The sequence below is a fragment of the Malaya genurostris genome, chromosome 2 (assembly GCF_030247185.1).
Source record: "Malaya genurostris strain Urasoe2022 chromosome 2, Malgen_1.1, whole genome shotgun sequence".
Classification (NCBI taxonomy): Eukaryota; Metazoa; Arthropoda; class Insecta; order Diptera; family Culicidae; genus Malaya; species Malaya genurostris.
In genome coordinates this window covers 18,845,885-18,857,075 of record NC_080571.1, presented here as the reverse complement: position 1 = coordinate 18,857,075, position 11,191 = coordinate 18,845,885, and the positions used below count along the sequence as shown (strand labels likewise).

Below are 11,191 nucleotides of genomic sequence, written 5' to 3'. Positions count from 1 at the left end.
TTTACAACATTTTGTGGAGATTATAATCTAACTTCTCACGGGTACTTACTCTGGCTTAACTAGCGTTTTTTTTAATCGACTTCTTGCCATATCTCTCCTAGCAATTAATCACGATTTTGTTTTGTAATTTGTATATGCAAACTTAGCGATTAAAAATAGTTACATTTGTTACGACTAAACTACTGTCTCTGGATTGACCGCAACTTTCACACTTATACTGGATTTTGTTTGGAGAAAAATAAGACTGACGATAGCCTAAATTAAACCTAGTCTGTTCGTCATCACTAATAATGTTAGCTCCGAAACGCGCTTTTGCTCTATGAATTTCATTAGTTGAATCAAATGATCATGCTAGGCTTTGAAAAAGCAAACAAGGATACGATTTTATGAATTCGATCAGTCTTTCTTCTGCAACAGGTTTTTTTTTATTCATTCGACATTGAATGATTCGAAATATCTCTATCTTGGGATCTTGAGATGGTAGGTTTATTGGTTCATAGAAACGTAAACATTGAATTTAACACTGTCTACCATGGATAAATAATACGTTTCAAGGATACACACCTTAAATGTTTAGAAAGAAAACCTGTACTGCTGTAGTTAAGTGGCAGTATTGGAACGCGTTGTGGCGGCGATTATAGCTTCTTAATCTTCTGTAGTAACGGATCAATTACAATCTAACAACGGTTTCTCGACTTAGAACACTATGGAACAGGGATTATATTACAAGGACTGCACTGTACAACTGGGAAAACGATGGACGCAGTGAATCAATTCCGTTCAAACAGGATTAGGATACTAGTCGCGAAATATTTTCCGTGCTTTCGGATTGATTCGTCGCACTCGACCGCGACTGCTTACGCTAGTTAGAGTTTCGTTGTCTTCACTGTTGCCATCGCTTCCATCGCCGCTACTGGCTACTGCGGCATCACCATTGGACCGATGGGACGATGAAGAAGGACCGTGTTGCTGCGATTGCCTCAGGTGGTGGTGATTGCTACTGCTCGGTTGGCTTCCGAACATAGCGTGCCGCTTCGGTCGCTGCCGAGTCGTGGCGTCGTCTTCATCGCTTTCTTCGTTGTAGTGCGGACGCTTCATATTTCTGGTACTTCGCAAACTTGATGGACCAGGACCCTGTTGTCAGAATGAAAAATGAAACAGCCAACATAAACAAATTGTAAGGAAATCAGAATTAATATTACTCACCCCGTAATCATCTTCCGATGAAAACCGTTCCCTTTGTCTCGTTCGGCTACTAACATTTGTTTTCTGCGAACCTGACGTGATTCTTCTGCTGGCTGTTTGTGAACGACTGCCGCGAGGCTGAGAAGACGCTACGCGCAAGGGTGTATTGTCGTCTGAATCATCATCGGTGCTGGCTGCCGAAACTTCCTCTTCTTCGGATTCAGCTTCTTCCGCTTCACCAACAAATTCTTCGTCGGAGTCCTCCTCTTGCTCATCCTCCGAGGTCGCTGGCTTCTTTCGTTTGGCCGGTGAGTTGGTTTTACTTCGCAATCGAGAACTGATTTGGCCAGTAGTGGACCGGGGTCTCAACGGAACATCATCATCGGTTGCGTCTTCGGTGTGATCATCCGGTGTGTTATCTAACTCATCGGCATTCCGTTGGTGCCGGGAAAGTTGATGTCGATTTCGCGTTCGGCGTGACGAGGGCTCCCCATAATTGTGGTCAACGGTATGTGGAGGTGGCGTCACTGATGGTTCACTTCGAGACACATTGCGTACCCGACGATTAATGACACGACTTTCGGTTTTTCGAGGAGATTTCGTGGGTGAACCATTTGTACGACTCATACGCAAACGAGAGGACCCGGAAACAGAACTCGTACTAGGCTGTTCCGGTGACTGCATCTGTGTATGCGGATCGTTGTCGCTTTCGCTTGCCTGCCAATTTCTTGCTCGATTGGCGGCACGTTGTGAGGGAACACGTTTGCTAATGTTACTCGTTTCCTCCGGACTTTGTTCCGGATCGGATATCCTGTTGCGGGGTCGTTTCCTTCTGGTTGACGGTTGTGAATTCGAAGGTCGTTCGTCATCATCCGGAGCTTCCAAGCTGTCTTCACTTTTACCCCACTCTGCTTGTGCCCGCCTCGTGCTTCCTCTGGTTGATCTTGGAGATTCCTCTTCGTGTTCCGAGTCAGAAACTATCCGTGACATTTTTGGCCGTTCCATGTGATAACTGTGATCTGACTCGTATCTCTGAGGCCTTTTGGTAATCCTGCGACCACTGCTCGGACCTTCGCCGGCATCATTCTCTTCGCTGTCGCTGCCGGTATTATTCCTTGTGCTTCTCAGCGTCCGTCTACTACTGCTACTACTGGTAGTATTCTTTGGCTTATCATGTTCTTGTTCTCTTTTGCGTTCCTCTCTGGTTTCTCTATCGTTCATAACCCGATCCATTTGTCTGGATGTGGCAATGGCAGACACAGTCGCATTTCCATTCCTTTGTCTTTGCGCTATCTGTTGTCTACTGGATACGAAATCATCTGATCTAGAGGGACCTGCTCCACTTAGGGCTGTACTCGCCGTCGATGGCTTCTTTTTAGCCGTCGATGAACTTACTATGTTCTTGCTACTAGAATTTCGTTTGTCCTTTTTAGGTTTCGCTTTCTTACTTCGTTTCCTTTTGTAAGGATCATAGATATCTCCCGAATCATAGTCTCTTCGGTATGACACTGGAACACCTGCACTATCGTCACTACTGTCACTTGAATCACTTGAGCTTTCCGACTCAACACTACTGGCAGTTCGGTCTTCACCTTCGGTTTCCTGAGATCTTCTCGTTGTGCGACTGGTAGATGCCGCATTCACCGTACCGGAAGTGCCCGTTCTACTCCGACTGGAACCAGGCTGGGCATTGAGCAACAAATTATTACTACTCGACGATACCCCGTTTGAGCTGCTGCTTGACTGGCCCTTCCTAGCTGCTGTCGTTGCAATAATAGCCGTTCCGTTTCTGGTAGGCCTTTTCTTCGGACTTTCATCATCCTCATCATTATCCTCATCGTCATCATCAGAAGGCCGCGTCCTAGATGACGATCCCGTTGTGTTATGACTCTGGTTGGAACGTCGGCTCGAACCGGTTGTACCTCCACTACTGGTACCCGGACGGGTGCGATCGTCTCGACGGTTCTTTGGTGTCCCAGAGCTGGATCCAGCTGCTCCGGTCGTCCCACTGCCACTGGTTCGTTTGGCTGCGTTCGCTTTGCCACGCCTTCGAGCCGACTTCCAGTTGTAGATAATTGGTTTAACGTGAGCCTCGAATAGGGTGCTTAACCGGAGGGTCATTGAATAGATCTGTAAAATGAACAGAAAAAAAACATCGATTCCATTACGCAGTCGAACAAGACTATACAGAATGTGTGGCCTAGCTAAAAATTATTCTGTTCAGAGATTTTCAAATTTGGATGACAATTCAATAAAAATTTATTAAAAGAAAAGAAAACGCAAAACTACACACAGAAGGAGATCCAATTTGCTCAATGAAAAAAAATCATTTTCAACTTCCGTTGTTCCGAACGACATACATAAATTTCATGCAAAACGAAACGTACAATACGTAGATAAACTGACTGGTTCTTACCGCAATGCTTTCCTACACAAGATAATTTCAAGTTTTGATGGAAATTAGTGGTTTTAATAAATTTTTATATGAATTGCTCATTGGTTGGTGATTTATATTATTGATTTATTGTAAATGAGTGCATGATTGGAATGAGAGAAAAAACAAATGAAACATGGATCAGCGGAAAGTATCGAAAAAGTAAGTTTTTAGGGTTTTATGGAATAGTTACATAATGGGATGAAAATACAAAAAAAATGTATACAACTTTCATGATACAGATTTTCAATGAAAATTACTGATTCTCACGCTAGAAAATCATACAATTGATCTCTGGGTTAGACTTCTCTGTTTCTCTAAGACGAGAAATAGAGTTTACGACCATAGGTGATATCTTTGAGAAAAATCTATCCATAATTGACGCATTTATCGAAATTCATAAACGAAAATAATAGGTGTTGCGAGATAAGATTTATCTTGATCTTACGAAACTACGATTCAGCACAATATATCAGGTGTACAACTTCGCTTCCGCCGTTTTTTTTCCAAAGTTAAAAGCTTCATTGCGAAAATGTGCTTACAGACAACTTTCTCCCATCTTTCCGGCAATTTTCGGATCCCGGCTCGAAAAAAGGAGTCCTCTTTTGACGCTATCCTTGAAGCAACCAATTTTTCCAACTCTTCGAAGGATTGAAAATGTTGATCTGCCAGGCCGTGTGCCATCGAACGGAATAGGTGGAAGTCAGAAGGGGCGACATCTGGGGAATACGGCGGGTGGGGCAAGACTTCCCATTTCAGCGTTCAATAAATTAGGCCTATTGTATCATTGATCAACCCAACGAATTAATGTTTTCTTTATTGGAAGATTATAATCGGCTGTAAACGCTACACCTACATAAACCATATCAGTATCGCACCCATGGACAACAGTTCAACCTGGAATTAGATGACGGAAGTCAGCGGCATCCATCGGAATTCGAATTCAACTCATCACTCTCCATCACAAACGCTTTCATAAAAGGTTCTTTTCAGAGCCACCATTATTTTATTACATAGAACTATACTGGTTATTTCATAATATTTGTGTTTCAGAATGTTAAATGTAACTAATCTGTACTTTAGTTTAGGTGCAGGAAGTGTTAAGGAACATGTCAGATGTTTTCGTATTCGCGACATCCAGTTATGTCTTTGACATTACCCACCCGCCTTTTTCTCGTTGGAGCAGAGTCCGGATTGCTGAGCTTCTACATTTATCATTTTATCAAGAAGCGATGATAAATTAACACACGAAATTTTTCTGAACCCATTGACAAAAGTAGCATCACGTAAATGGTTGTCGCTTTTTTCTGACTAATCGAAATGTAATGGCATTTCACAATCCTTTGAAAATAGGTACTTCAGAAACGTCATATGGATTTGAAAATGAAAGCGCCATTTGTATAACAGTTGAACGACTTATTTAGTGATGTGTTATGTTTGTATATAGTTAAATATTAAACATTAATAAAATATTTGGAGAACATGCATTTGAGATCAATTTGATAGATTATTTGGTTGTATCAGTCGACTTTTCTGTAACCAAGCTTGGGAGATGTTCGACATGTTTGTCATTTTAAATATGGTTGATTTCTGAAAAATAGCTGTTTTTTCTATCCTCAAACGAAAATCTATAGATGCTTCAAATGGATTTTTTTTCGTGCTTCTTCTGTTTCTGTACAAAATAAAAATAAAGAAAATGGACCAGTTTGTCTACAGTTTCATAAAGTACCCCCCTTTAAAATTTGGGGCATTCCGACTAACAGCCGGCTACCATCAATGCCGAATGATTCGGAATACGTTTAGCTTTAATCGAGCAATTCAAACAAGGGATCAATTCCTTCTTGGGATCTAAACAAAACATTCAATACCGTAGAAATATGTAGAGTTTGAGATCGAATAAACGGTGAATCTGTGGTGGTAATATGTAAAAATATTAATGCAAATCGCACTCGAAACAAACTGAGTGTAGGGTAGAAATTTTCCGCTTAGTAGTGGTGAGGTGTGCTTTCTTCAATTTGGTGATTCTGTTTAACGAAAAATGAAGAAACTTACCCTGGACCGTTTGTTTGTGTTGTAGTTGCGCGAATTCTGGAATATAAGTTTCATATCTTTGCAGAAATCCAATGGCGACTCGTAGTTTCCTCCCAGTAGGTCTTCCTTTATCGTGCGAAGATCCATCGGTGTGTCGACTATTTGCAGATAATCTAAAAACGATATAAAAACAAAATGTCCAATACATATATGTGTTAAATGAAAAAAAACATGCGACCATGGGACTGCGTAGCACCTACCTGGATGTTGGATTGTATCCACCGGTTCCCGGAACGGTTCCGAATCATCACACTGCCATATCATCTCCAACAGTTCCCGGCAGTCTACACGCCAGTCACCTTCGGGTACCAAGCGGCGAGATCTGTTTGGAGGAAAATAATTTGGTAGAATCAACACGAACATCTTTGTCCCATCGCCACTGTCTTACCTCCTCGATCCGGTCGGTGGTCGTCGGGTACTGGTACTGGTAGACGGTCCCGGTTGGTTCCCATCGCTGTCCGAGTCTGATGAAACGTAAGTGTCGGCTAGTTGATGGTATACGGCCGGAACGTCCACCGTGTTCAAATCGCTGTCGGAAGTAATAATTAGAACATTTTCATCACTACCCGAAAATCCAATATCTCTCTTACCCTAATATCCTCAAGCAAAGATCGGTAATGATTCGGGCATGCTTGACTATGTTACTGTGACTTTCATTGAACTTTTCCGCATTTGTAGCCAAATATCGTACATCGAACTGGGCCGAAGTAATTCGTCGGTAGAAATGATTTTCGAACCGAGCCTTGATCGTATTCAGATCAATCGGATACTCCACAACGAAGGCATACTCCGGGTAAATGTTGAGGTCAACTGGTGCCAGAAATAGATCCGCTATAGCCAGTCCCATAACCTACGAAAAAAAACCAAGATTAGTTGACAGAATAATTTCTGTCAAATCATGACAGCGGCAACCCACTTGTTCCATTCCAGCAATTATCCGCCGACAGGATGCATCTCGATCACCGCGTGGCCACTCTTCTGCTTTGGGTTGATACAACGTTGCTCTTAGTTCCTCCGGTAAAACGGGAACGGCTCCACCGACCTCGGTCGGTAACCGGTTTTCATCCACCGGTTCCAGATCCCAGGGGCTCATGAACTCATACTCGCCATTGTCCCACCGGACGCGGAAACACATGAATAGCGAATTGGGAAAATCATCCGACAACTGATTGTGAGATTCGATCTGCCCCAGCCACCAAACGTCCTCTATCATACAACGGAAACGGTCTCCGATACCCCAGTTCCGACGGACCGAGGTAATGAACGTTTGTTTCAAAACCAAAAAATCTAACACGTCCGGCATGTCGTGATATTTGATTACGAATGATCGCCCGGTTTGTACCCTGTCGTCGTTCATGATGGCCAGTTTGAGGCAGCATAAACGCGGTGGCCTTATCTCATACTTGATACCGATGACCTTGCAAAATTCGTGATCCCGCAATTCGATCGAACCCCACGGTTCGCATTTGTTTCCTAGATTGTAAACATTTTTGCTGCGCACGGCGTCCAAATAACGGGCGTGGCCTTGCCGAAAATAAACCACTTCATCACCCATCTGCGGATAGTAGGGAGCCTTCCGGGGGATAACTTCGCTCAGCCATTCCGGCGGACGAAATTGTTCCGGGATTTCTCCGTCCCGTGTAATGGGGATTTTACGTATCTTCGGCCGACGGTTACAATTGCTCGGTCCAGGTTGTTCAATTTCTGGTGGTGAGTAAGCCCGCCGTTGAACGTGCTTACGTTTGGATCGTTTCGGCGGTTCCAAATTGCGTCCCGGTTCGTGTGAAACCCAATCGGAATAGTCGGAACTTTCCGAATCGGAACTAGACGATGCCGAAAGATCTAACTCTTCCTCGATGGCCGTTGAATCGTCACTATTGCTCGTTTCGGACGATGAAGATTCGTGCTGCTCCGGAGCTTCCGGTTCGGGTTCGTTTTCCCGAACTGCTCGGGTACGGTACGCTGGTTGAGCTCTTCCATTCGGATCCCCATTGGGATGGGCTCTCCGGGAAACCCGTTGATTGGGATTGTTGCGACCACCACCAGAACGGCGGTTGGCTTGCCCAGTCGAGCCACTGTTGTTCGATGTATTGATCATCAGAGGTCGACGACGCATCTCTCTTCTGTACTGTTCGTGTTCCTGAAGTCCGGCCGCGTAAATCTTCTGTTTGAGATGTTGAAGATTGGAATGATTCATGGGGCGCACGTACTGGCGTCGGTGAAATTTGTAGCTACCGTCTCGGTGCCAATTACCAGCGCTGAACCGTTGAAATCCTTGCTGCGAAAGTCCGATGGGACGATTTGGATCATTTGGTTGTCCGTCCTGTAATCCATTTCGCATGCGATTATCACGATCGTTGTTCGAATCCGGAGCCTGGTTGACATCATCCGCAGGAGCTTGCCGATTCGCCAACGCCTCAATCATTCGGTCGATGTTTGAATAAGATCCCTCCTGGGCCGATTCCTGCTCAACTCCGAGCCCGATGTTTGGAATCAGTTGATCAGTAGGACAACTTTCCCGTCCCGGGACCAATCGTTGCATGGCAGGCGGATATGGATTACCGTCAATGTCCACCAGAAACGGCGGTGGCATCAGATGAGGCATCGTCTGCGTCTGTTCGTCCATCACGTGATGCGACACGTCGCGTATCAACGGCCGATAGTCGGTATGGAAGAAAAGTTCCTTTGGCAGTTGTTTCAATCTTTCGTGACCGGAACCATAACCGAACATCAGAATATGACCGTGAGAATCGGTAGCGGCAATCATGTTCCCATCAGGTGACCACTTGGCATCGAAAATTCCTCCATCGCCTTGTCCGTCGATGTGATTGAGAAAGTTTGCCAGGGACTCTCCCCGGACGATATCCCATATGAACAGCTGACCGTCGTGACCAGCCGACAGCAAAACTCCGGAATCCTTCTGATGGGACTCTAGCACATAAATTTCGTTGGTATGCCCCCGTAGCACCTTGTGCAACTTAAAAGTATGCGCATTCCATATCTTGATAGTGAAATCATTGACCGCAGTGATAACCCAATCGTCGGTGTTATCCCACGAAACCATCGTGACCTTCGGTTTACTGTTTTCCTCCGGTGATGGTGCCGGACAACTCGGCAGTTTTTCCGTCATATGCAAACGGGACGACTTCCACTGTTGCGTTTCGAAATGCCATATCAAAGCAGTTCCGTCTTTGCTGCCAGAAATAAACTTCAGCCCATTGTGGGCCCACTGAATCGAATCCACGGTGTCCGAATGTGACTCCGTTTCCAGTATACGCTTCGGACCATCCTCTCCCATCAAATACACTCGAACGTGATGATCAGCGGAACCCGCTGCCAGAAATATTCCACCCGGTGAAAAAGATGCACAGATCATTTGTGCCTGACCGGGACGCAACTTCTCGTGATACATGACGGGTTTCGAATTGAACGAAGCCTTTCCACTTCGGGTGCTGTATTCCCAGAAAGCAACCGATCCGTCCGTGCTGGTAGTAACCAAGTAACGCAGGTCAGCTTTCGGCGATGGACAGAAGTTGACCGAGGTAATCATTCCCGTGTGTCCGGACAGCACAGCGATCGGTCCTCCATATTGTAGATCCCACACACGCAGTATTCGATCGAGCGACCCTGCCGCCAGCATCGTGTTATCAAGATTAATAGCAATATCGGTAATTTCAGCGGACGCCCCCCGGAACGTCGCCAGCAATCTCCCGTCGATTGCACTCCACAGTTTGACCAGCAGATCATCGGCCCCGGTTATGATATACTTCCCTGTTCGATCGAACAGCACACAATAAACGGCCGACAGATGGCCCAAAGTTTGCCGCTGTAAGGTTTGCTTCGCATAGAATGAGGTAGGTATCGCCAGGTTGCGCACGATAGGACCAGCACTTTCCCGTCCGTACAGCACTTTCACAATATTGTGGGTATTGTTCCGGTGGTTCGCATCCGCCAGTGGCATATGGTGCAACCGGGTACAGTAGTCTACCAGCTGGCGGGGTCGAGTTACGCTTTCCTTCGTGCGCAGTACACTCTGACGGCCGGCTCCCAGCAGCGACAGCACCCCCGAAACGGCCGGGGTCAGCTCCTTGTCCAAGATGGGTCCTATACGGGAACATAACTCCAGCAGATGTTGCGGTCCAACGTGGGGGTATTGTCTTTCCTGTCAGGCGAAAAAGGGAAAATGATTTTAGCGACAGTTGATCCAACTTGACTGAATATAAATGCTACTACACTGATGAACGAACAAAACAGACAGAGAGAATGTCACCGAGGCCAACGTAATTGTAAGTCATTGTCCGCAACTAAGATTTGACTGTCTCAACTCTATTGTTCAAGTGGAACTCGAAAACTCAGAACAATCTGTTTTGATTTTTATTAAATCATTTCAAGCACCGATTCAACTGAATTAAAGACATTCAAAAATTTACACCAAAAAGTAAAGTAATCTGGTAAACATTTCACAAAATTAAGTACAAATATTCAACTGAGATTCTACAACAAAACCGAGCCTGACCAAACCCGAATATCTACATTCTTATCATGACGCTGCTCATCAGATTTCGAGTTCAGATTGGACAAGAGCAATTTGTTTAACTAAAAATAAATTGCTCGTATCAGAGCGGAACGTAGGCGTTATCAAAAGTATGTCAGTTCCGGTCCCAACGACATCCGGGGATTCCAGAATGAGCAAGACATTCAAGTTTGGCAATTTTTTCGTTGATTGTCCCAGTAGAGTCATTCCAGAAAATAACCGCAGAAATATTAGCAAAATTAGGATTGATTTGCTTCGATTTGGATGAAACGTTGCAAACGTCTTTAGTATGACAAACCATAAATTTTTGCACGGATCAAGCGATCTATTCGGCTTAAAACTGATAAAAAAACCTATTCTTAATCCACCGAGTAGTGCGATAATGCTTTTCTCTTTCACTGAAATTGTTTTATTTTTTTTCTTTTTGCCTTTCTCTATAGAAAGGTATTAGAATTGCTGGAAAAACCGACTTTCGAAAGGAGCCTCGGAGACCCATAGTGTTATATACCATTCGACTCAGTTCGACGAGATCGGAAAATGTCTGTGTGTATGTTCTCAGAGATGGCTAAAACGATTTTAACAAACTCATGCTCGTTTGAAAGCTACTGTCGGGCCATTGATCAAGTTCAAAGATCAAATGGCTGTGACTTTTGGTTCCGGAGATATGATTGTATAAGTGACGTAACTTATAATATAATGATATGGAAGATAGTGCTATAGAAGTGCGTGTGAATGATCTTCCCTCAAGCGTCATCGATCTTTATATTCGTAAAACTATGTCCCAATACGGAGAGATTCTCTTTATCGAAAAAAAAAGTGGAAGAACTTTTTCTCCGGTATTCTAAGGAGTGTATCGAAAATAAGCTATCCACATAAAGACTGTCCCAGAAAGAGTGGACGCAACCAAAAACCGCTGCCATTTGGTTCAGAATCTGTCAATTTTTATG

The 11,191-nt window shown here is 44.4% G+C and overlaps 1 protein-coding gene across 1 annotated transcript in view; it reads right to left on the bottom strand.

Moving 5' to 3' along the window:
- Positions 1-11,191, bottom strand: part of LOC131433152 (PH-interacting protein) — a 33,106-nt gene continuing 21,915 nt past the window's right edge. The window contains exons 5-11 of the mRNA XM_058599989.1: positions 6,627-9,872; positions 6,301-6,560; positions 6,099-6,239; positions 5,911-6,032; positions 5,672-5,823; positions 1,207-3,315; positions 1-1,134 (exon numbers count right to left, since the gene is read on the bottom strand). Of these exons, the coding sequence (XP_058455972.1) occupies positions 799-1,134; positions 1,207-3,315; positions 5,672-5,823; positions 5,911-6,032; positions 6,099-6,239; positions 6,301-6,560; positions 6,627-9,872 (6,366 nt within the window). The 3' untranslated portion in view covers positions 1-798. The remainder of the gene's footprint in view (positions 1,135-1,206; positions 3,316-5,671; positions 5,824-5,910; positions 6,033-6,098; positions 6,240-6,300; positions 6,561-6,626; positions 9,873-11,191) is intronic.